Raw genomic sequence first — 26,454 nt, forward strand, 5'->3', positions numbered from 1 at the left:
CCACGATCAGAACCCCCCGCAAAAAAAAGTGATATACAGAAGGGTTACAGTTACATAAGTCAGGTAAAGAGTAAATTTCTTTTTAGTATGTCACCCCTTCACTTGCACTCTTCACAGGAGGATTTAACCTTCAGCTTTGTCTGCCTAACCTTCACAATGAGTCCTATACAGATACTGTGGAGGAGGTCACATTGAAGGTGACATGATAGACAGAGAAATACCAAGGTCTGGGTAGAATGAGAAAGTGAGTCAAGGTCAGGAAATGGGCCAGATGGAGCACAGATATAAAAAAACACACACAATCAAACAAGGGCTCAAGCCATTCTCAACCTTGCAAAAATTAAACCAACATGCAAGAAAGAGACAGCTCATCAGCCAATCAATGGGTTCTACAAAACAGGGAACAGCCATGTTGGCCTAACCAAGACAGTCAAGGTCCTGTGTTCAAGTCCTAATGCTAGTGCTTACATGTGCGTGTGTGCGTGTGTGCTCCTCCCCACGCAGGCACGCACGCACATATACACACACAGCCAACCAAACACAAAAGTCCGCTCCTGACCCTATCTGCACACTTCTGTGCCTTGCCTGTCAATTTTGTGAATAACAAAGCCTAAGTTTGATCCATAAATGGTGGTCACTATCAGAGGGCTCATTGAGGTTTTTCTTTTAGTTTTCTGTAGGAGGCACTATCTGTTCAGGGAACATCATTGCCATGCTTTAAGATACACTGCTGGTTCCCTTCCCCATGGGTCAATTGTGTTTTTCCTAAAATCTATAGAATCTTCTCCTAAAATCTGTAGGATTTTTTGCTACAAGCTACCTGACCTATATTATTTTGTAATAGCAACCCAAATGGAGGGAAACAGTTCTGTATTAGTTTCTAGGGACCCAGAAACAGGTGCCATAGATGGGGTGGTTTAAAGAATGGAAATGAATCAACTCAAAGTGGTGGTGGCCAGAAGTCTAAAATCAAGTCATCAGCATCTAAAGGAATGGTTTGTTCCAGCTTCTCTTTGAGTTGGAGATGATAGCCGTCCCTTTACATCACTTCTTTTTTCTGTACCTGTCTCTTTCTGAGCCCTAATTCCCACTAGGCCATATAACACTGGATCAAGACCTATAACCTCTCTAGTCTTATTACCTCCTTCAAGGCCCTGTCTCCAAATAGGAGATCAGAGCATTGGTGATCAGAGGTTCTATATATGAATTTTGGTAGTGGTGATGATACAGTTTAGTCTACAATATGGTCAGTGTGGCTGCCTAATGGACCCTAAGGGCTGGGAAGGGATGGTTCTGATTCTTTAGTGCTTCTTTTTGTTATTGTTGGTTGTAGGGCTTGAACTCAGGACCCCTGGGTGCTGTTCCTGAGCTTTCTTTGCTCAAGGCTAGTGTTCTACCACTTTGAGCCACAGTACTACTACTTCTGGTTTTCTGGTGGTTCATCAGAGATAAGAGTCTCATGGACTTTCCTGCACAGATCTCAGCCTCCTGAGGAGCTAGGATTACAGGCATGACCCACCAAGTGCTTTGTTTTTTTGAAGCCCATTGCTCCAGTTTGCTCTAGGAGGGAAAGGAAGTTAGTTAAATGTGCTGCTGGAGTTTGGAGGGGGTAAACATATCACATTCCTGAGAACCACCCTCCCCAATTTTCTGTTGTACAAAGCAGGTGTTTTTATTATTCTGAGGGCATGTCCTATTCTCAGTTTGTCAGCCACTTCAGTTTCTGTGGGGCTCAGAGTCCTTAGGGAGAAGTTGAGGTTACATTCCCTTGGGGACTCCAAGCCTACCAGTAAATTTCTTAGGCTCTGGCCAGTAAGCTTCCAGCAGGTGCTTCCTCCCTGGACAAGGACACACACACACACACACACACACACACACACACACACACACACAGAGCTGCCACCAATCTGTTCCCTGAAACTGAGGCTGCAAGCCCAAGGAACTGCAGGGTGCAGTGAGCAGGAACCAGGGCTGCATTGGTCCCTCCTCCCAGAGCAGGAAAGAGAATGCTACCCTTTCTCCAGGGCCACAGGAGCAGTGGCTGTGGGAGGAAGAGTGCTGCAGATCCCATACCATGTCCCTGACTCCTGTCCTACTCATGTTATTGGCCCACTGCACAGGTAAGTGAGGGAACTTTTGGGGGGCCCAACATCTCATGCTTATTTTCTTGCTTTGACTCTCTCTCAAGGACCTTGCTTTGGTGTTTCTAGGTGGTGATCCTCAGCTCATGCTGCATCAGCCACCATTTGCCTCTTCTCCCCTTGGAACCACAATCCATCTCACCTGCACCCTGAGCAGCGACTATAACATTGGTGTTTACAGCATCTACTGGTACCAGCAGAGGCCAGGACACCCACCACGGTTCTTGCTGCAATATTTCTCACACTCAGACAAGTTCCAGGGCCCTCAAACTCCATCTCGTTTCTCTGGATCCAAAGATGTGTCTAGGAACCGAGCTTATCTGAGCATCTCTGAGCTACAGCCTGAGGACGAGGCTATGTATTATTGTGCTATTGGGACCAAGAGCTCGGAGAAGCAGAATGATATTGAGAGAGAGAGAAGGGATGAAAAGGAGGAGTATGCTGGTTCAGGGTTCCAGACAGCCCAGGATATGAATAGCTTAAACTAAAGGCTGATGTGGAGAGAAGGGTGGAACTTAGAGTTGCACAGAGCAGAGGAGATGGGGCATTCAGCTTCTTGTAATACAGTGTTGTTGTAAAATGTTGGAATCTGGATTATGGAATTAAAGCTGTTTGTGCCTTCAGAAGATTTTGTTTTTGTTTTTGTCTGTTGTGGGGCTTGAATTTGGGACCTGGGCACTGTCCCAGAGTTCTTTTGGTCAAGGCTAGCACTTTACCAGTTGGAGTCACTTCTCAGTTTTCTCATTAATTGGAGATGAGTGTCACAGACTTTACTACTTGGGCTGGTCTTGAACTGTGATCCTAGGACCTCAGACTCCTGAGAAGCCAGGATTACAGGCGTGAGCCACCAGTGCCTGGCTTTTTTTCTTTCTTTCTTTCTTTTTTTCTGAGTTTGGTCTGCCTGGTGTACTATCTCATGGGACAAATCTAAAACACAGGAGAGGCAAACGTTCCAGGAAATGGTGTAGCTGAGCTTCTACAGACAGCATAGAAAAGTCTTCATTGGTCCTCTAGGAACATGTGTCACATGATACGCGAAAGGCAGATTGCCTTTGTTGGTACTAGTGACTTTGTGGGCTGGATAACTCTTTGTTGTGGGGCTGTGTTTTGTAGCATGTGGAACAGACTTCCTGACTTTTGCCCAGCAGAAGTCAGAACACAACAAATGCTTCCCCCATTTGCGATAACCCTAAATGTCTCTAAATACTGTCAAATGTCCCCCACAGTGGTAAAGTCAGTTCTCAGAATATATTTTTTGTGTCTTAATAATTCTATTGTTTAATTCATATTTATTTTTGTTTGTATGTATCATAGTCTGATAGTGGGTATAATATATAACTATAACTAATTTTCACTGTAATTTTGATTGTGTGTGTGCGTGCGTGTGTGTGTGTGTGTGTGTATGGTGTGTGCACACCCAGTTGGGGGCTTGGACTCAGAGTCTGGGCATTGTCTCTTAGTTTTTTTTGTTCAAGGTTAACACCCTACCACCTGAGCCACAACTCCACTTTTGGCTTTTTGCTAGTTAATGGGAGATAAGAGTCTCACAGACTTTCCTGCCTAGGCAGGCTTTGAACTTTGATCCTCAGATCTCAGCTTCCTGATTAGCTAGAATTACAGGTATAAGCCAACAACACTAAGCTTGCATCTCAGTTTTCCATCTGGCTTCCTATCTGAACTAACTGCAGATTTAACCTCTATTGATTGCATCCTTATTTTTCCTGGACCCAGTCTTGCCTATACTTTTCCTCTCTCAGTCTTGACTCTCTTCCCTGTTATAAGGAATGTGGGTAAGCTACATCTGTGGTTTCCAATCTTCCAGTGGCTATATTAGAAAAAAATCCAGATATGGTGGCATGTGCCTATAGTACCAGCTAACTTGGGAGGCTGAAGAGGGAGGATTGCTTGAGTCCTTAAGTGGGATCCCTATCTAAAAAATAAAGTATGAATAGGTGAAATGATTTCTCTCTCTTCTTTAACTCTTTTTTTTGTTGTTGTTCATGGGGCTTTAACTCAGGGCCTAGGTGCTGTCCATGAGCTTTTTTTTATTGTAAAGATACTATACAGAGGGTTACAGTTACATGAGTGAGGTAATGAGTACACTTCCTCTTGAACATTGTTACCCCCTCCATTGTTTTCCCCCTACCATCCCCTCCCTCCCTACCATCCCCTGAGCTTTTTTGCTCAAGGCTAGCATTCTGCCACTTTGGGCCACAGCACCACTTCTGGTTTCCTGGTAGTTAATTGGAGATAAGAGCCTTATGGATTTTCTAGCCTGGGATTGCTTCAAACCTTGATCCTCAGATCCCAGCTTCCTGAGTAGCTAGGATTACTGGCATGAGACACTGGCACCTGGCAGGTGAAATGATTTCTAATGTTGTATTTTTATCACTAGAATGATAGGATCATTTCTGTGATAAATCAATATAAAAAGGTATGAGGTTGTTTACACCTTATTTTTGGTAGTCTTTGAAATCCAGTATATAATTTATGTTTGTGACTCATCTCAGTTCAGACTAGCTGCACCAAGTAAGCAAAAGTTCCCTATGGCTTGTGAAAATGCAGCACAGACTGAAGGAATAAAATTTAGATTTCTTCTCACTGCAAAGCCCTTAGAAGCTGGCTCAGATTCTGTCTTATTTTTTGTATATCCCTTCATGTCCATTTTGCATATCCCTCCATGGCCTTTGTGGCCACAGTAAGCCAATATTGCAATGGGTCAAGCACTTGATTTGCTACGTTGTTTCAAAGTTTTGTTCATGCTCAGGGCTCCACAATGATGACAATTCTCCCTCCTTGAGCAAAACATTCCTGTCCTTTTCATGTAGTTATTCATTTTCTCCACTATACAGTCTGTTTTCCTAGCCAGATTTAGTACCTATCTACTTATCACACAGTTCCATTTTATTTAGTAAGACTGCAAACTCCCAATGGGCAGGATGTGTTTTGTGTATGTGAAATACTAGGTAGTAAGAAAGTTGATTAGATAAATGAATAAGTAGATGGCTAATTGAGTGACTTCTTCAGTTCCAAAGGATCTGCTATCCTGGGATTCAAATAGACGGTGAGGGTTGTTATGATTCACTAAAGCAGGAGAGAAGGAATCCAGACACATTTATGGCTGGCCACATTCTTTCATTGTCTTTGTCTCTCTGTCTCTGCCTGCTTGACTATCCCTTTCACAAACACACACCTTCTGATGCTCGCTAGTGATTAGGGTCAGCAACTGAGAGGGGACATGGAAAAGGCAAGCTTGAAGTAGGCTATTGCAGGGAAGATTTAGGGAAATTCCTGAACCTTAAACATTTGGGAGCGATGGAAGAGAAGGTGTCATTCTAGATCATAGGACCTCTGACAAAAACGCAGAACCTAGGTGCTGGTGACTCATGCCTGTAATCCTAGCTACATGGGAGGCTGAGATCTGAGGATCGAGGTTTGAAGGCAGCACAGGCTGAAAAGTTCCTGTCAGATGCTTATCTCCAATTAACCTTGCAAAAACCAGAAGTAGAGTTGTGGCTCTAAGTGGTAGAGTGTTAGCCTTGAGTAGAAAAGCTTAGGACAAAACCCAGGCCCTGAGTTCAAGCCGCATGACTGACAAAAAAAAGAAAAGAAAAAGAAAAATTCCCACTCATCCATGCCTGTAATCCCAGCACTGAGGCTGAGGCAGCAGAATGAAGAGTTGAGGCCAGCCTAGGCTACACAGTGAGCTCAAACAACAACAATAACTCCTCACCCACAGGGACTAGTTGAATAATGAACGCAGAATAACTACTTGATTTCTCCCTCTTATTGACCAACTAACATAGTAAGGGATCAATATGTCAATATCATTTAAGTTTAGTTTGTCAGTATTACAAGCTCATAAGTATTTAAATTCATTCCAATTATTTTTCATTTTTTTGGACTAGGACAAGACTATTCAAATGTGGTGTGTGTGTGTGTGTGTGTGTGTGTGTGTATGCCAGTACTGGAGTTTGAATTCAGGACTTTGTCCTCTTTCTTGGCTTTATTGCTCAAGGCTGGCACTCTATCATTGAATTAGACCTCAGCTTCTGGATTTTTGTTGGTCAACTGGATATAAGAATCTTGTGGATTTGTCTGCCAGGGCTAACATTTTTCTTTTTTGGTACCAGTCTTGGTGCTTGAACTCAGAGCCTGGACACTGTCATTGAGCTTTTGTGTTAAAGACTAGCCTTCTGCGACTTGAACCACAGCTCCACTTTTGGCTTTTTGGTAGTTTATTGGCACTAAGAGTGTCACAGACTTTTCTGCCTGGGCTGACTTTGAACCATGATTCTCAGACCTCAACCTCCTGAGTAGTTAGGATTTTACAAGTGTGAGACACCAGTGCCCAGCTTCAAGGCAGGCTTTTATAGCCATAGTCTTTCCCTTTTTCCTCCCATTTCCAACTCCTAGAAGAACTAATTTATTTTCCATGTTTATATTTTTATCACTTCAAGATGTCTTATAAATAAAACCACATAGTATGAGACCTTTTCTGCTCAACATAATTCCTTTTAAGTTGACACCTGTATCAAGCTTCCGTTTCTTTTTATTGCTGCATTTTATTCTATGGTATGCATTATCACAGTTTATTCAACCATTTACTCATTAAAAGACATTTTTAGGGCCAGGTATGGTGGCTCACATTTGTAAATCAGGTACTTGGGAGGCTGAGTCGGAAAGAATCATGGTTTGAGACTATCGAGGCAAAAAATTCATCAGATCCTCATTTCCACCATCAGCTGGCAGGGTGGTATAACAGCTACATGGGAAGCATAAATAGGATGATGTGGTCCATTCCTGTTCAGGTAAAAATATGAGATCTAAAATATAACTAAAGCAAAAAAAGACTGGGATATGTGTGGCTCAGCAAGCAAAAGGTCCAGAGTCTCAATTCCAGTATCACCCAAATCTGTCTCTGATGGTTATCAACACTGTACAAAGGAAAGTAATATACATTTAAATATTAACTATAAAGCTGGACTCTGGTGGCTCATCCCTGTTACCTTAGCTACTAAGGAGGCTGAGATCTGATGATTGTGGTTCAAAACCAGCTCAGGCAGAAAAGTCCTTGTGAGATTCTTATTTCCAGTTAACCACTAGAAAACAGGAAGTGGAGCTGTGGCTCACTGGTAAAGCACTAGCCTTGAACTAAAGAGCTCAGAGATAGCACCGAAGGCCTGAGTTCAAGCCGATGAGTGACTACTGCTACTACTACTACTATATCTATATATAAAGGAAAAATATGCTTTTAAATAAAGCATAACAGGAAGATGTTTCAAATTAGGATACTTCATAGAAGATACTGTTTAAGCTAGGATTTCAAGAAAGATGGCTGAGGATGTAATGGGAAAAAAAAGAGTAGTTGCAAAAACAAATTAGAAATACATGAATCTAGCTTCATTAGGAACTAGGTGTTTATAAACTGAAAAATTACAAATTTGATCTCTGGTCTCGCTTAATCTTCTTTTTTTTTGGTGGTTCTAGGATTTGACCTCTGTAGCTGTGCTTACTCCATTTTCTTGCTCAGCAGGTATCCTACCTCTTGAACCAAGCTTCCATCCTGCCTTTTGCTGGTTAATTTGGAGATGGAGTTTCTCTGACTTTTCTGCCCATCCTGATTTAAAACTATGGTCCTCTACACCTCAGCCTCCTGAGTAGCAGGTCAGAGCCTGAAAGGGCTTCTTTTAGCTTAACTGTATCATATTCTATTTGGAACTTAATATTTCTGTGCTTTAAAGGGCAGGTAGTGTCACTTTATAAACTCCCTCTAATCTATTCTTGGGTCTCAGTTGAAATGTCATTTCCCCAGAGAGGCTTTTTCCAGTCACTTAATGTGAAACACATGCTTTGTTGTTTTCTATTTTGGTGCTTCCTTCACAGCCCTTGTAACAATTTATTATTCTTTTTCCTATTCCAGTACTGGGATTTGAACTTAGGGCCTGGGCATTGTTTATTAGCTTTACTGTTCAACTCTGGCACTCTACCACATGAGCCACAGCTCTACTTCCTGCTACTTGGTGATTCATTGGCGATAAGAGTCAGCATGGACTTTCCTCCTCAGGCTGGCTTTGAACTGCAATCCTCAAATCTCAGTTTCCTGAGTAGCTAGGATTACAGGACTGAGCTACTGGTACCTATCCCTTTTCACAATTTTTTTTTGTCGGTCATGGAGCTTGAACTCTGGGCCTGGGCACTGTCCCTCAGCTCTTCAGCTCAAGGCTAGTGCTCTACCACTTGACACACGGTGCTACATCCAGCTTTTTCTGCTTATGTGGTGCTGAGGAATTGAACCCAGGGCCTCATGAATGCAAGGCAAGTACTCTACCACTGAGCTACCTTCCCAGCCTCCCTTTTTTAAAAGGTGTATTTGTGACCTTTCACTTATCTTTCTTAGATTATTAGTTGTCTATAGTCAGAATATTTTTTCTGACTTAAACATTGAACACTGTACAAATTAAGAATATTTTTATCTTTTAAAAATATTACTGTGCTCATCAAAGTGACTGGCACTTAGTGTGTATCTGTTGGAAAGGAATTAAACACTATTCCTTTTTTATAAAGGGGTACTGTCCTTGACTTTACAGACACTGTCCCTGACCTTTTTTTGCTCAAGACTGGCGCAGTTTTTGAGCTACAGTTCCACTTCTGGTTTTCTGATGGTTAAATAAAGATAAGTATCTCACAGACTGTCCTGCCTGGGCTGGCTTTCAACTATGATCCTTGGATTTCAGCCCCGTGAACAGCTAGGATTACAGGTATGAGCCACTTGTGCTTGGTGGAAGATGGTTTTTCATATCCAAGTGTGCTAATGGCTCTGTTCTCTTGTGGTGGCCTCTGAGCAGGCAGTTCTACTGAAGACACACCTAAATCAGAACCTTCCATCTCTATATCTATATCTTTCAAATGAATCTATGAGTTTCCAGAGTTTATAATCCCAGGCAGAAGCACGGGGGACCTGTTCTATGAGGAACTGGACTAATGGAAGTGGAGAGGGGAGAAAAGAGAGAAGATGAGGCTGAAGGGCACAGAAGTTATTGTAAGGCTTTTGCTTTGTTCTAAGTGCATGGAGAGATTGCCTCAAAATCTTGTTTTTGCTCCTGATGCTCTCATGTTATTTATTTTATTTTATACTTTTTGGAACTGCTGAAGTTTGAACACAGGGCCTCTTATATACTACGCAAGCTGCCTACCACTGAGCTACATTCCAAGACTTTTTTTTTGTGCTGGCTATTTTTGAGCACAGAACTCACTTCCTGCCCAAACATGTACCAGGACTGCAAGCCCCTGTTTTAGGCTCCTGTCTTAGCTGGGATGACAGGCATACACTACGATGTCAGCTTCTTCCTTTGAGATGGATTCTTGTAGATTCTTCTGCCAAGTAAGGCCTGGAACTATGATACTGCCCATCTCAGCCTCCCACATAGCTTGGGATAATAAGCACTGTGCTCAGCTATCAATTGAGAAGGTCTCTCATGAATTTCCCTGCTAGAGCTGGCCTTAAGCCATGATCCTCCATTCACAGCCTCCAGAGAGCCAGGATTATAAACATGAGCCACCATGTCCAGTTTATTCATATTACCTTTAAAATTAAGATTGAGTTCTGGTTGAAAGCAATATCTGTGAACCTGGGAGAGAATTTTCTAGAGTACAGTGTCAGTTTGTTTTCTGTTGCTAGAATAATATGCCAGAGGCTAAGAACATTAAAAAAAAAGAGCTTTATTTGGAGCATGATTCTGGTGATTGGAAAGTCCAAATAACATGGTTCTGGCATCCTGGTCATGGCATGGCAGAGAAACAGAAAGGACATGCAAATAGGGCCAAGTAACTACCCTAGAGACCAAGCTTCTAGTATCTGAACCTTTGGGAAACAAACTACATACACATGCTAGGAAGTGGGCAACAAGGAGAAATACACACACACACACACACACACACACACACACACACACACACACACACACACACAGCTGAACCCCCTCCCACCTGTGCCTGTATGCAACATCTATGTGTCACAGTGGTTTCTGAGATCTCTCTCTCTGTACACACACACACACACACACACACACACACACACACACACACACACCACACCCCTAGGCCTGAACTCAGAGCCTACATGTTATCTTGCTTTTTTTTGTTTTTGGCTCAAGGCTGGCACTCTATCACTTAAGCTACAGCTCCATTTCTGGTTTTTTAGTGATTATTGGAGATAAGACTATCATGGACTTTTCTGCTCAGGCTGGCTTTGAATCACAGTTCTCAGATCTTAGTCTCCTGAATAGCTAGGATTATAGGCTTGAGCCACTGGTGCCCTGCCCTAACATTAACTCTTTTTAAGATCTCTGAGTCTTGGGGATAGTCTTCTTTAGCACATGTAACACAGGTGTCTCTTCATAGGCTTTCTTTTAGGTGTTGTGCTTTTATTCTTCCCAAGCTAAATTCTGTTTTTACTGTAGTCAGTCACTACCAAGTGGGCCATGGTTTGTGTTTCTCTTCTTCTTAGTGATGTTGACAGGGTAGAGATGTTGAAAGGGTAGGTGGAGAGAGCTGGTCAGCTAGGAGTCTGGTCCCATTGACTATCTGCCTAGATCACTGTGGGTCCTGTGGAGCTACCCCTAGGGGCCCACTTGCTCTCTGCTGTGTGTGTGTGTGTGTGTGTGTGTGTGTGAGTGTGTGTCTGTATCCTGCATGAAATATTTCAGAGAATGTAAACCCTTTATTGTTTGTAGCCTTGCCCATCTCCCCTGTACCATGAGTTTGACCAGAATATAATGTCTGGTCCTCAGGTCCTCAGTCAGTGTGGCACACAGGAATCCTAGCAGAGCTGCATCAGGCTGTGGGGTGTGAGCTCATCATGAATGGCCCCTGTGATCTTCCTGGGATAACAAGAAGTCTATTTCAGTATCTTGTGATCATGGTTAAAGAGCAGACAAAGGGATGTCTGGGATAGCCTGTGAATCTATACGCTACTTGGGAGAAAATTACTGGCCTCTGGATAAGAACTGTGAAGAGCTCTGTGGTGTAGTATGGAGCCTGTAGTTGATTATGTGTACCTGAAAACTGCTAAGACAATGGACCTTAAATATTCTCACTCCAGAAAAAAACAACAACCAGAAACATAGGTCCCATGGTTTCCCTTATTTTCAATATCTAGTATATGTCTGAGTCAAGCAGAAAAGGTCAGATAAGGTGATGTTAGGGAAATGAACCCTAAGATATGTATTCAAATGTTTTTTTTTTCTTTCATGTGATTGTTTCTAACACATTTATAAGATTATTTCTTTGTTGCTTTGTATGTCCCTCCCCTCCCCTACAGTATAACCCCTGCTTTCACTGTATTTGAATCGGTATAATTTGTGGAGGGGAAGGGGAAAAACAAATCGTTTAAATAGGGATACAGGTGGACCCATTGCAACAATGAGATGTACAAGTCATTATGTCAAAAACGAACTTTACAACTTTGGTGGGGGGGAGGGGGGAAGCGGGGAGGATTGGGTGGGGGGGTTGGGAGGAGGATGGGAAGGGATGGGAAGGGGAAACAAAGGAGGAGGCTACAATGCTTGATAAGAAATGTACTCATGGGCTGGGATGTAGCTCAGTGGCAAAGCGCTTGCCTAGCAAGTGCAATGTCCTGGGTTTGATCCCCAGTACCAAAAAAGAAAAAGACAAAAAAGTACAGTTAAAAAAATGTACTCATTATCTTGCCTATGTAATTGTAACCCCTCTGTACAGTATTTTCACAATAAAAAAACAACAACCAGGTGAGATGGAAAATATAGTATTTGATCAGATAATTTCACAATGTTTACACAGTGCCAATAGAAAAATATTGTGTTGTATAGCATGAATGATTTTTTTTTTATCTTATTTACTTTTTTTTTTTTGTCAACTGTGGGGATTGAACACAGGGTCTGGGTGCTGTCCCTGAGCTCTTTTGCTCAAGGCTAGTGCTCTACCACTTTGAGTCACAGTGCCACTTCCAGTTTGCTGGTAGTTAATTGGAGATAAGAGTCTCACAGACTTTCTGGCCTGGCCTGGCTTTGGACTGTGATCCTCAGATCTCAGACTCCTGAGTAGCTAGGATTACAGGTGCGAGCCACCAGCACCCTTTGTGTGTGTGTGTGTGTGTGTGTGTGTGTGTGTGTGTTGGGGTCTCAGTCTGGCCTGAAACTCACGGTCTTGCTACCTTTGTTTCCTGCACGTTGGGGGCGACAGAGATATGTCACCACACGCAGATAATGTTTGCCAATTATACCTTTGGGAGATGTGTGTCTGTGTATGGGATCTGAGATCAGTGAGATGGATGATGAATGTGGGGCATGGAACACCATTTTTTTGTTATTTTATCCTTTCTGCTTTCCTTCCTGCTAAAGTTCCTCCCTTTCTTCCTTGTGCCCTTCCCCCAGCTCAAGCCCTCAGAGACTCCTGTTCCAGGACCCAGAGATATGCTTCACAGATCCAAGGTATCGTTTGGGAACCAGGCCTGAGAGTGAGTCAGGTGTGGCCCCCTCACGCCCCAGGGGTAGGGACCAGGCATGCAGCTGTTGAATGAGACAGTTGAACTCAGCTCTGACCACAGCAGGGCAGTTGGCAAATGCCCCTCTGGGAGAGATGGCTATGCATCATAGAGATCACAGAGGGGCAGGGCTTGGGGGCAGGGATCAAACATGGTCCACACAGCCTCATTTGCATTGGAAAAGCTGCTGTCTGCACAAAGAGTAGGGTCCTTCTCTCCAGGAAGCCATCACAAGTGAGGCTCAAGAAACCTTTGATCTTAAGGGAAGATGAAATCTGGGACGGGTCATATTTCTCATGGCCCAGGCCCTGCTTCCTGGCAGTGTGGGGTTGTTCTGGGTCTGTTGCTTCTGGCTCTGGCCCTGGGCACCCAGGGTCTGTTATTTCCAAGAGCAGCACCCCAGAATAGGGCCGTGGATCTTAGTGCCCGGGCAAGAAGCAGCTGGTCCAGACTTTGGAGCCTGTGGGGCAGGTAAAGGACTGGCTTGTGGGAAGATTTGGGTGGGGGGGTGGGTGGGACCCGGGCTAAAGGCAGGAACTAGTGACTGAAGGGAAAGGTAGTAATGATGGTGAGAGGTGAGAAGGAGCAATTTGAGAGGAAAAGTCTAGGAAACTGCTGGCTTACAGTACTTCTATTTTTTTTGTTCTTAGTATATATTTTTTATTTTAAAGATACTGTACAGAAGGGGTACAATTACATGAGCAAGGTAATGAACCTATTTCCTATCGAGCCTTGTTACACCTTCCTTTATTTTTCCTCTACCATCTCTTTCCTCCCCACCTCCCCAACTCTTCCCCCACCTCTGCAAAGTTGTAAAGTTCATTGTCAACATAGTGTCTTGTACATCTCATTGTTACAATGGGTCATCCTGTATCCTTATTCCAGTATTTTGTTATTTCCCTTCCCCTCCCCAAATTAGAAAAAAGAATATACAAGATGCAGGACACTGGAATCAAATACAGTGACAACAGGGGTTGTAACATGGGGGAAGAACATACAAAGAAACAAAAATCACATAGTACATTATAAATACAATAACAAGAACAGCAACAAAATAAAACCTCTTGTGTCCCTATCTTGGGATTCATTTCAGTGCTTCTGTTTTGATTATTATGGACATTTGCATTACTATTATTGTTATTAATATTAGTATTGGGATTGGGACTTAAACTCAGGGCCTTATGCTCTCTCTTTCTAAATCATGGCTGGTGCTCTACCATTTGAGCCATGTCTATCTTTTTGCTGGTTAATTGGAGTTGGAATTTTGTGGGCTTTTCTGCCCAGACTGGCTTCAGACTTAATGTTCTATATTTCAGCCTACTGAGTAGCTAGGATTGTAGATGTGAGCCACTATTTCCCACATGCATTACAACAACTACTACTACTATTGCTATTTTTTTTTGTCAGTCTCTACCACTTGGAGCTAAAGCTGCACTTCTGGTTTTCTGGTGGTTAATTGTAGCTCATGGACTTTCCTTCCCAGGCTGGCTGCCATCCTCAGGTCTGAGCCTCCTGAATAGCTAGGATTACAGGTGTGTGCCTGTTGTATTGAAATATTGTATACCTTGATTCACAAATTTTCTGGCTCCCCTTAAATTAGCTAAAAATCTAGCTTAAAGCCAGTGATGCACAAACCTCCTGTTAGTCCCTGGGTAGTACAGAAATGGAGGCCCTGGAAGAGAGCTTTCAGGCAGTGGATAGTCATTGCTGTCCAGACAAGCTGCTTTATGGATGGTGGGAGTGTAATTTCCTTTTCTCTGTATGTGGTGGAGAGTCCAAAGACAAAGCCCTGAAAATCTGCTACAGGTGCACAGGTGCTAATCATTATAGGGGTAGACTCTTCCTCTTACTGGTCACACAAGGCAGACCCTACTGCCATCTGGTTTACAGACTGGAATAATAATGCCAAGGCCACCTAGCCCATGGATCCAGCCCTCAAGGCCCAAGTTTCATGTTCTCCAGTTCTCCCCATATCCCTCATCTCCAAAGTAGAGTGGACAAGTCCCCACCTGGGGATTGTTGGGGTGACCATAATAAGGCCCCAGATTCTACTGTAGGGGCAGCTCCACCATGGAGGCTGAGTCAGCACCTCTGCTTGTTGGGTTGCTGGGCTAGGAGTTTCTACCAGAATGAGAGTGTCTAGGGAGGCCAATTCCCAAAGACACAAGACTTACACCAAATCAACACCTCAGGAAGAGAAGATAGGCCTAGCTGACGGTCACATTCAGTGTAAAATCTGTAAGAAATTTGTCCAGAAAGAGGTTCTGCAGGTCCAGAACTCTCAGGAAGGCTTGGTGGTTAGGGCTGTAGACAGTGGGCCCTGGGATCAAGATGTGGTAAGAGATGCTGCAGCCAAGAAGGTCAAATTTCACCTGTGTATTCTTGGGGAAAGAAGATATGACTTAACTTGAATAGGTGGGGAGGGACAAGAATCTAGAGCTAGGGAGACTCTAGGGGTGTGTTGGGGTGACTCAGGGGATAAGCTTGGGGAGGAGGGCAATAGGAGAGGGAGGAGCAAGGACCAGCCTTGACTTTTTTCTTTCTTTTTTCTGGTGGTTCTGGGTTGGAAATCAGGGCCTGTGCTTGCGAGGTAGGTGCTCTACCACTGACCCATGCTTCTAGCCTTTTCTGTACTGGTTATTTTTGAGATAAGTTCTCACTTCCTGTCCAGGCATGTACCTGGACTGAGATCTACCTATTTTAGGCTTTCTGTAGTGGCTAGAATGAAAGGTGCATGCTACCATAACCAGCAATGTGTTCAGAGCTGGGCACTAGTGCCTAATGCCTAGCTATCTGAGATGTTGAGATAGAGAAGATTGTACTTTAAAGCCACCTGGACACATCAAGTTTTGTGAGATCCCTTTTCAATGCAGAGCAGAGCTGCACACAGTGGCAGGTAGCTATTTTCCTACCTACAACCTGAGGCCTAATATATATAGGCAGACTGTGGCCCAGACCTATGCCTAAGGCAAAAAGTCTAAAAAATAACTAATGCAGGAAAGGGCTGGGAGAAGTATGTCTCCATAGTAGAGTGCCTGTCTTGCAAGCCTGAAGTCCTGAATTCAGATCCTGACATCTAAAAAAAAAAAAAAGAAGGGAGATGGAGTCTTGTGAGCTTTCCTGCTCAAGGCTAGCCTTGAAGTGTGATTCTCTCTCCATCAGCCTCCCAGGTGTCTATGATTATAAATGTGAGCCACTGGTGCCCAGGTTGGCTCTGGCTTTTTTGATGAACATTTAAGAAAAGGCTATAATTGTATCAGTGGGGTTTATATTTTAAGCAAAATTATTCTGGAAAGAAGGGTTAGGTTCCTCAAAGATGTACTTTACTGATTTGTTTATTAACATCTTACTGAGATTAGGCCTGGAGATGATGAGAGGGTGGGCCTGACTAGTTGTGGGAATAACCCTGTGGCTCATTGGAGAAACAATAGACAGAGAAGCCCAGTAGTGGTGGCTCACACCTGAGGATCATGGTTTGAAGCCGGCCTGGGCAGGAAAGTCTGTGAGACTCTTATCTCCAATTAACAACCAAAAAGCCAGAGTAGTGGTATGGATCAACTGGTAGAGAGCCAGACTTGAGTGAAAAAGCTAAGGGTTGGTGAATGCCCAGGCCCTGAGTTCAAGTCCTAGTACCAGAAAAAGAAAATGACAAAAGCTAGAGAACAAAAGAGAGATGGGATGTTTTCTCTGGTGCTCTGGCTTTTGCCCTGAGGTTGTCCTGAAGTGGGATTTGTTTATTAATTTAAAAATATTTTGGTTGGGCTTATTATTTTTATAGTTATTATTTTTATATTCATTTCTCCACATTTTTGACTATACTGGTGACTTTCAGAATTGGATTTTATGTTTTGGAGAAATTAGTGCCACCAATCTTTGAAGTCAGATTTGAAGGCCAGGTGGAAAAGGTAGGAACATCCAGAAATGTGAAACAATAAGAGGAAAACAAACTCTAGTACGTCCCTGGTATGTCACTACAGTGAAATAAAGATTTAAAAAAAATTCTAATATATCTTAATAAGCGTTTTTCTTTTTTTAATTTTTAATTTTAATTTTTTGTGAACATACTGTACAGAGGGGTTACAATTACATGGGCAAGATATGAGTACATTTTCTTAATAAGCATTTTTCTATTGCTGTTTTACTCCATATGAGCTCTACTTTTTGCTATTGTAAAGAAAAGTAGCATATACTATTCTTTTTTAGAAAACTGTATCACTGCAGTAAAATTATTAAATATAGATGATTTTCTATAGTCAGCTACCCTAGTCTTGGCATTTGCCTTTATGGTTTCTTTATGACTTTCTACTCTGTGTGTATGTGTGTGTGTGTGTGTGTGTGTGTGTGTGTGTGTGTGCTGGTACTGGGGCTTGAACCCAGAGTCTAGACACTATCCGTTAGCTTCTCTCAAAAGTGGCACTCGACCACTTGAGCCATATCTCCATTTCTGCTTTTTGCTGGTAAATTGGAGATAAGAGTCTCACAGACTTTACTGCTCAGGCTAGCTTTGATCCTTAGAACTCACCCTCTTGATTACCTAGGAGCCACTGGTGCCCAGCTGACTCTACTTTTGCTTTATCTGGAATATCATGTCAGTGGAATCATTACTATAAGATTTTTGTTCTTGTTCTTTAATGAACTAAAGCTTTTTATTTTGGCATAATTATAGATTCACCTTAAATTATAATAATACAGAGGCATCTCATGTACTCTTTAGTTTCTTAAAGTTACAGTAAAATATCACTACTAGGACATGGGCATGGCTACAGGAAAGGGACAGAACTTTGCTTTTTTTTGTTTGTTTGTTTGTTTTTTTTGGTCGGTCGTGGGGCCTGAACTCTGGGCCTGGGTGCTGTCCCTCAGCTCTTCAGCTTAAGGCTAGTGCTGTACCACTTGAGCCACAGCACCCACTTCCGGCTTTTTTTATGTGGTGCTGAGGAATCGAACCCAGGGCCTCATGCATGCAAGGCGAGCACTCTACCACTGAGCCACCTTCCCAGCCCGGGACAGAACCTTTCTGTCAGCACAGTCATCACTCATGTTGATCTTTGAGAGTGACACTCACTTCCATCTCTCTCCCAAACCATCCTTACTCCATGGCAACTAGTAGTTGGGCCTTCATTTCCATACTTACATCATTTTAAGGATATGCTACAATATTTTTTGGGGTGTATGGTGTGTTTGTAGAGTTCAGGATTGAACCTGGGGCCTTACATCTGCTCAGCCTGTGCTCACCACTGACCAGCATCCATATTCTATGCAATGCTTGATCTCTGGGGATTGGCTTTTAAATTTTTATTATTTTTATTTTTGTCAGCTGTGGGGCTTGAACACAGGGCCTGGGCTCTGTCCCTGAGCACTTTTGCTCAAGATTAGTGCTCTACCACTTTGAGCCACAGCTCCACAGCTGGTTTTAACGTGATTAACTGGAGATAAGAGTCTCATGGGGACTTTTCTGCCCAGGCTGGTTTTGAACTGATCCTCAGATCTCAGCCCCCTGAGTAGTTAGGATTACAGGTGTGAGCCACTGGCACCTGGCTTAGGATTTCATTTATGAGTTTTGTCATTCATTTGGCCATTCCTCAGCTGAGGAATACTTGAGTTGTTTCTAGTTTGGGGTAAAGATGAATAAAGCTTTTATAAACATTTTCATACAAACTTTTGTTTGAACTTCAGTTTTCATTCCCTTTGGATAAGGACTTAGGGGTAGAATTTACTTTATATATTCTTTTTTCTCATTAAAAATTACCTTTAGCCATGCGTGTCCATGGCTCACTCCTGTAATCCTAGCTACTCAGGAGGCTGAGATCTGAGGATCACGGTTCAAAGCAAGCCCGGGCAAGAATGTCCATGAGACTCTTATCTCCAATAAACTACCAGCAAACCAGAGTGGCACTGTGGATCAAGTGGTAGAGTGCTAGCCTTGAGCTGAAGAGCTAAGGGACAGCACCCAGGTCCAGAGTTCAAGCCCCATGACAGCCCCCCACCAAAAAAAAATCTTTAAATAGTTGCACAAAGGGTTTTCAACCCAACAAATCAGTTTATAAATCCAATGCATCTTGATCAACATCAATGGTTATTTAGATGCAGACTGCAATGACAGATGTGGTTCCAATGTGGGAGGGGCAATGACTAAAGTCTACAATGACTCCATGTTTTCAGCTTGAAAGTGAGCAAGAACACTCATGGCCATTGTTGTGATGAAGACAGAGCTGAGTTGGAGGGAAGGCATCTGGATATGATAAATTTAAATTTCCTATTGGACATCTGGCTGTTGATGGTCAAGAGGCAATTTCGGTGGAGCTGAGGAGGTGCTTTTCAGTGGTGATAGATTGGTGCTTATTATACAGTCAAGTTATGGAAATGAATGTTGTGGGAAGATGATAAGGAAGGAGGATCTAGAGATGGTCTGGGGACCATCAGCCAGGCATGGGCCAAGGAGTAAAAGAGGAGTGTGAGTGCTCTGAGATACCTTGGAGAAGAGAACCACTTGTAAAAAGGGTGAACTTAACATTACATCAAGTACAGAAACAGCAAGTGCAACAAGAACTGAGGAAGGAGCTTGTACTGACCATGGTGAGGGGTTTGTGCACCTTGATCTGAGAGGAGTTAGAGGGATATAAAGATAAGAACCAAAGGGACTCTGAACTGTCCTAACCATGAGAAAGAATGCCTTGTGAAAGCAAGATGGACAGGTGGATGAAAGGGCAGATGAATAGATGAATGGCAAATGGACAGAGGATGGGCAAATGGATACAGATGGGTAGACAGATGAATGAATGATGGGTAGGTGGATGGGTGAATAGCTGGATGAAGAAATGGTACTTATAAGGATGGAGGGACAAACAGATGGAGAGACAGATGAATGGTGGATAGATGGAGTTATGCATAGTGATCTGAAAGATCAGAGAAGGTCTCATGAGTATCATGGGACTGAGCTGCACCTCCTTGAACAGAAACAAATATAGAGGAGTCTCCGTCTAGGAGCACCTTAAGTCTGAAATACCCCAGTGTTCCTGGGGCCATGGAGGAAACCAGTCTGTCTAGACCACGGAAAACTTTGAGAAGGACATTCAGAAGCCCTAAAATGAGCCAGCTCAGGACTCCCTGCCACCTCACAGCCACCTGAGAAGACAGAGATTTTCTGAGCATCAGATGGCACAAGTGGGGAGGGAGAGGCATGGTGGGGGGCTTGCCTGCTACCAAGGGACAGATTTCTGAGAGGCTCTCTGCCCACTTACCATTCACTCAGGACACAGTATACCCACCACAGCTTTGTGCCTGTGTTCAACAGGTTCCCACTCCATCCTAGCCCCCCAGGGGCAGGAACCAGGTGCTGGACTGATGGATTTTGGTCTGCGCCTCAGTCACCAGAGCCTGTTTTTGGCAGTGGAACCCAGCTTACTGTCCTAGGTAAGTGTCTCTCATGACCTTTTCCAGCCTGTCCCTCCCACTTGTTATCTGTTTTTCTCTCTTTTATTTTTGTTAGTCATGGGGCTTGAACTTGGGGTCTGGGAACTCTCCCTGAGCTGTTTTTGCTCAAGGCTAGCTACTGTTCTACCACCTTGAGCCATAGTACTACTTCTGGTTTTCTGGTAGTCAATTGCAGATAAGAGTCTCATGGACTTTCCTGCATGATCCTTGGATCTCAGGCTCCTGAGTAGCTAGGATTCGTGCCCAGCCAATTTTTCTCTTTTTTGGGGGGGGGGTGAGGGAGCTTATTCTCCTTTGTTAGCCTTTAGGACTGACCCTTTTCTTTCTTTTAGTCTGAAGGAGGTGGGTGGTATTCTGTTCTGTAATCTACAGGAAGGTCCTCATCAGCATGACGATCTACCTGCAGATTCCTGTGCCTATACCTGGCCTTGTCCCAGAGCCCAAGCTGAAGGTTGGTCAAGGATCAAAGCTTCTTCCCTTATGAGATAGAATGGGGACCAGGAGCTAGTCTGAAGAGTAGGACTGAGCCTTAGAGATAGTCCATAAGCCACAGAATCTGGATTTAGGGATCAGAAGTCCATCCAGGCTAGGAAGGCCACAAATGAGGCACAGAGGACACTGCTGAAGCTGTGACTTCCACCTCAGGAGATTAAAAAATTCATCCCAAATAGAGATCAACAGAGGCAGAGCAAAGGATCTGGCTCATTCTAGGCTACAATTTTCAGATAATCTCTTGGGCCCTGAGGACACAGGAATACAGGTAACTCAAACTGGGCAAAGTGATCAGAGTCTGGCCTTCTGAGGTTGGTCACTCTTTTGTCCCTGAATCATGGGGCTCTGTGGTACTTGTCTGTTCATGAGCTTCCCACTTCCTTCTAGGGCACATTAGATTTAGGAATGGAGGAATGAGGCTGCAAATGGAGGTGGTATTCAGAGGCTTCCACGTAAAATCAGAAATCAGCAACAGCCAGGCCCTGGTGGCTCATGTCTGCAATCCTAGCTACTTATGAGGCTGAGACCTGAGAACTGAGGTTCAAAGTTATCCTGGGCAGGAAAGTCTGTGAGACTCTTATCTCCAATTAACTACCAGCACTATGGCTCAAAGTGGTAGAGCATTCGTGTTGAACAGAAGAGCTCAGAGATAGTGCCCAGGCCTTGAGTTGAAGCCCCTCAGCCTCAAACAAATAAACAAACAAACAAACCAGCAATAATCAGGATCTACTGAGGTAAGCAGAGGGCTGCCTTTCCCTGCAGCCCCAAGAACATAGCCAAGGCAGAATCTTATTGATCAGGCCAATGGGACTAGGGGAACAGAAGAACATTGAAGGGGTCCTTCATTGTCTGGGGAGAACTCATGACCAGGAGAGCTAAGAAGATGGGTGGAATTTACTGTACCCTGGGCACAGATTCAAGGTATTCCCACATCCACCAGGATCTTCCTACCAGGCTGAGAAGAAAACCTTAATTAGCAGAGAAGACTCTGAACACTGGAAGAATAAACTTAAACTTACATTTATGCTTAGAAGGTTAGGGCCAGATTCTAAACTCAGACTTTAGAGATCAGGGAGGAAGAAGCATTAGTAGCCCTAGTGATATTGGGGAAACTGAGGCTGCAAGGGGTGAGACTAGACTAGGTTTCTGGGGTGAGCTTAGGGAAAGATTCTAGGATGGTCTAGAATTGTCTCGCATGGTGGGAAAAGAGGGTCTTTAGATGGACAAGGTGGCTATAATAAATGTTCACAATGAATTTAGATGGAGGCTGGTCTTCCACCTCCTGTCTCTCTTTCTCCCTTTTGCTTTTATTTGTTAGTCATGGGACTTGAGCTCAGGGCCTGGGTGATGTCCCAGAGCTCTTTTGCTCAAAGGCTAGCACTCTATTCCTTTGAGCCACAGCACCACTTCTGGTTTTTTGGTGGTTCATTGGAGATAAGAGCCACATAGGCTTTCTTACCCAGGCCAGCTTTGAACCATGATCCTCATATCTCAGTCTCCTGAGGAGCTAGGATTTCAGGTGTGAGCCACTGGCACCAGGATCCTGGCTCGCTTATGACAACTCTTGGCCTCTCCTCTTTCCATACAGGTCAGCCCAAGGCTTCCCCCTTGGTCACACTGTTCCCACCATCCCCTGAGGAGCTACAGGCCAACAAGGCTACCCTGGCCTGTCTGATGAATGACTTCTACCCAGGCACTGTGATGGTGGCTTGGAAGGAAGATGATATCATCATCACTGAGGGTGTAGAGACCACCCAACCCTCCAAACAAAGCAACAACAAGTACATGGCCAGTAGCTACCTGATGCTGACACCTGACAAGTGGAAATCTGGGAGCAGGTATACTTGCCATGTCACACATGAAGGGAGAACTATAGAGAAGAGTGTGTCCCATGTAGAATGTTCCTAAGTTGAAGAATCTCATGCCCTTGAAGGGCTGAAGCTGAAGGATTCAGCATGGTCCTCTTTGTCTTCTAGTCCTACTTGTACCCAATAAATCATTTTTAAAAAGAAAGATCCTACTCTACCTCATTGTTTTTGTTGTTGGTTGTGGGGCTTGAACTCAGGGCCTAGGCACTATCCCTGAACCCTTTTGATGAAGGCTAGTGCTCTACCACTTTGAGCCACAGTGCCACTTCTGGTTTTCTAGTGGTTAATTGGAGATAAGAATCTCAAACTCTCCTGTCTGGGCTGGCTTTGAATTGTGTTCCTCAGATCTCAACCTCCTTAGGAGCTGGGATTATAAGTGTGAGACACCAGCACCTGGCTCTCATTTGTTTATTAACTTCAAGTTTCATTTACAATTCCTAGTGGTTTCAGGGTGGGGTGGGATAATTCTGGTGGGTGTAAGCCTGGTGGAAAAGTAGCCCAGGAGAGAAGCTCACAGTCTGGGTGTAGGCTGGGAAATAGTCTAGTAACCTGGACATCAGCTTCCTTTCTCTCCTTCCTCTTCTTCCTCCTTCCAGCACAGGGTTTCTTACTTCCTGCCTCCTTTCTAAATGAGCTGTTGAGAACTGTGGCTTTCTGAGACACTTCTGCCCACTTTGGTCTGAGGGGACAAGGCATAGAGATAGCAAGAAATGGCCTACTCTCTTCAAGATTAGAACCATAAATCCATTATTACCATAAATCCAGCTCTTGGGTTCAATCTAAATACAGTTTCCAGGTACCAAAGTTCTGTGCTTCTCATGATTTGGATTTATTTGTCCACTCAGATGTCCATCTGTTCAGCCTCCTAAGAACCCACCACCATGTATCCACCAATCCACCCACTTATCGCCCCACCATCTACCTATCTATTGCTCGTCTACCATCTATTGCTCAGCTACCAATTTACCTATCATCCATCACCTATAATTCCCTAAGTCACCCATCTTTCCCCCATCAATTTACCTACCCAACTACCCAAACTACCTAACCACCTAACTACCACACTACCTAATCCATCCATCCATCATCTGCCATCAATCTTTTTTTATTTTGGGTCCGGTCGTGGGACCTGAACTCTGGGCCTGGGCGCTGTCCTTCAGTTCTTCAGCTCAAGGCAAGCGCTCTACCACTGAGCCACCTTCCCAGACCCTGCATCAATCTTTTTAATCATCTATATATCCATTAGAACCTTCCTCTTCTCCCTCTTTCTCTCCCTTTTTCCCTCCCTCCTTCATTCTCCTCTCTCTCCTCTCTACCTTTCTCTTTCCCTCCCTCCCTCAGTGGCTTATTGGGAGGATTGTACATAGCAGGTACTGGACAAGGGAAAAATGAGATGAAGAATTGGAAGACTTGGGAAGGGGATGTACTTTTTGGGTTTAATAGATTTCCATTGGACTACATGAATACTCAAAGGAGTGAATAAAATACTGCCATGTCAGGCACTCCAGGGTTCTAGGATCCAGGATGGGACTCAGTGTGTGGGAGGCAGCTTGGGGCAGAATCAGACCTGGGGCTGAGAGGGAGCCAGGGTATAAAGGGAGGGTTTTATGCCACCAACTGTAAGCTTCACAGACATCAGCTACAGTTCTGCAGTCACCTGTCTCAGTGATGTTTGTGGGTTCTACACTTTGATGTCTTTTTCTGTACTTTTTTGGGAAGGGGTGGGAGTGGGAAGGAAGGCAGTACCAGGCTTGAATACAGGTTCTTGTACTTGCCTGTTTTTCTTGTTCAGCTGGCACATGCCCCTGGCCCAACTTTTTGCTGATTGTTTTGGAGATGTAATCTCATGGATTTTTTTTCTGCCTGGGATGACTTTGAACCTCAGGTCTCCAGACCTCAGCCACTGACTAGCTATGATTATAGGTATGAGCCATTGCTGCTGGCTGCAGGCTTGGTTTCTTTTCTCCTAATGTTTCTTCTCCCTGTCATCCTCAGTTCTGGTTTAGGTCAGAGTTCAGATAAAAACTTTAACCTGGAGAGTTCTTGGGTTGGGTGGCTAGCTGTAGTCAGAGCCACCAGAATTGGGAGATGTGACTTGTTCCAGCCCCTCTCTCCTTCTCCTGGCTCGATCCACTACTCTCCTCCTACCTCAGTACTCCTTGCCTCTCTGGGTTTCACTGGCTAATCCTTTTATCCAGAAATTCTGTGTTTTCCAAGATGGCTGGCTCAATCTTGGAGGGTGGAGATTACTTGCTCTAAGTCACTCATCATGTTAGAGATATGCCTTGGAAAGTGCATAGGAGACATGACAGCAGTGACTAGTGTTGGTGAGAGCCAGCCCCCACTGGGCAAGCACACTGTGGGCATTGTCATAAGTAATCCTTAAACTCACCAAGGAGGGAAACTGAGGCACACAAAGATATGAAGTGAATTGTCCATGAAATAAAGATACTGGATCTAAGTAACATGCCTTGTCCTTACAGCCATCCTAGCGCCTTGCTGGGTGGTGGGGCCTTTTCACCCAGCTCTGAAAGGCCATTCCTTAAGTTGCAGATGTTTCGCCCCAGGAGAGCTTTGATATGGAGAATTTTTGTCTCTGAGTATTTCTTTAGATGGCTTGCTTTGCTCTCCTGAATATTTTCCTATATGGTCTGCTTTTATTGGATCTGGTCTCCTACCCCAAACATGTGGATTTTGCTTTAAAAACTTTGTGCAAGTGTTATTATGGGCTGCAGGTCTTTGAGACAGAAGTCCACCTGCAGTTGCTGGCTTTGTAATAAGGACTCCCAAATTGATATCTCAAGATGTGGCTTCTCTGTGTCTTGCGAATGAATTTCTGTATAACACCCAGAGTTAAGGGCAGATGAAGACTGAGCTGAGTGTGGTTCATACCCATCTGTCCACCACAGAATCTCTTCTGGGAAATCATGAGACTTACGTTTCTTTGGGTCTGGCTTACTTCACTTAGTATAATTTTTTCCAATTCCTTCCATTTCCTAACAAATGGTGCGGTCTCATTCTTTCTGATGGAGGCATAGAATTCCATTGTATATATATAGACACCACATTTTCTTGATCCATTCATCTACTGAGGGGCATCTGGGTTGGTTCCATATTTTAGCTATGGAAAATAATGCAGCGATAAACATAGTTGTGCTGGTAGCTTTAGTATGGCCTTGTTTGTGATTGTTTGGGTAAGTGTCCAAAAGTGGGATTGCTGGATCATAGGGGAGCTCTCTATGTGTAGTCTTTTGAGGAACCACCATACTGTTTTCCAAAGTGGTTGAACAAGTTTACACTCCCACCAACAATGCAGTAGGGTTCCCTTTTGGCCACATCCCCTCCAGCATCTGTTGTTACCAGATTTCTTGATTATAGCCGTTCTAACTGAGTTAAGGTTTTATCTCAATGTTGTTTTGATTTGCATTTCTTTTATGGCTAGAGAAGTTGAGCATTTCTTCATGTGTCTATTGGCCATTCTTACTTCCTCTTCAGAGAAGCTCTCTTTAAGATAGTAGCCCACTCATTAATGGGCGGTTGTTTCTTTGAAGATTTGTTTATGGAGGATTTAAACTTTTGAGTTCTAAGTATATTTTACATATGAGGCCCTTGTCTGTTGTATGGCTACTGAAGATCGTCTCCCAATCTGTGGGTTTTTTATTGATCTTGCTAGCTATGTCCTTTGTTATGCAGAAGCTCTGCAGTTTAATGCAATCTCATTTATTCAACCTTTCTTTGATTTGTTGTGTTTCTGGGTCTTTCTTAAGAAAATTACAGCCTGTGCCAAAGAGCCCTAGAATTTCTCCTATTCCTTCCTGCAATGTTTTCAGGCTGTCTGTTTTTACTTGGAAGTCTTTGATTCATTTGATCCATTTAAAATTGATTCTGGTACAGGGTGATATATGAAGATCTAGCTTTAGTTTTCAATAAGAGTTTAACCAATTTTGCCAGCACCATTTACTGAAAAGGCTGTCTTTCTTCCATCCTACTTTTTGGCCCC

The 26,454-nt window shown here is 43.7% G+C and overlaps 2 protein-coding genes across 2 annotated transcripts; both read left to right on the forward strand.

Moving 5' to 3' along the window:
* The first annotated feature begins 2,037 nt into the window (after positions 1-2,037).
* Vpreb1 (pre-B lymphocyte 1) lies at positions 2,038-2,764 on the forward strand. The gene is made up of 2 exons (XM_013031552.1): positions 2,038-2,120; positions 2,211-2,764. Exons 1-2 carry the CDS (start codon positions 2,075-2,077, stop codon positions 2,627-2,629), a joined length of 465 nt encoding a protein of 154 aa, XP_012887006.1. The 5' UTR covers positions 2,038-2,074; the 3' UTR covers positions 2,630-2,764.
* A 10,050-nt stretch (positions 2,765-12,814) lies between these two features.
* Positions 12,815-22,494, forward strand: Igll5 (immunoglobulin lambda-like polypeptide 5). The gene is made up of 4 exons (XM_013031521.1): positions 12,815-12,865; positions 12,986-13,134; positions 19,955-20,073; positions 22,175-22,494. Exons 1-4 carry the CDS (start codon positions 12,815-12,817, stop codon positions 22,492-22,494), a joined length of 639 nt encoding a protein of 212 aa, XP_012886975.1.
* The last annotated feature ends 3,960 nt before the right edge of the window (positions 22,495-26,454 follow it).

The sequence above is a fragment of the Dipodomys ordii genome, unplaced genomic scaffold, assembly GCF_000151885.1.
Source record: "Dipodomys ordii isolate 6190 unplaced genomic scaffold, Dord_2.0 Scaffold141, whole genome shotgun sequence".
Lineage (NCBI taxonomy): Eukaryota > Metazoa > Chordata > Mammalia > Rodentia > Heteromyidae > Dipodomys > Dipodomys ordii.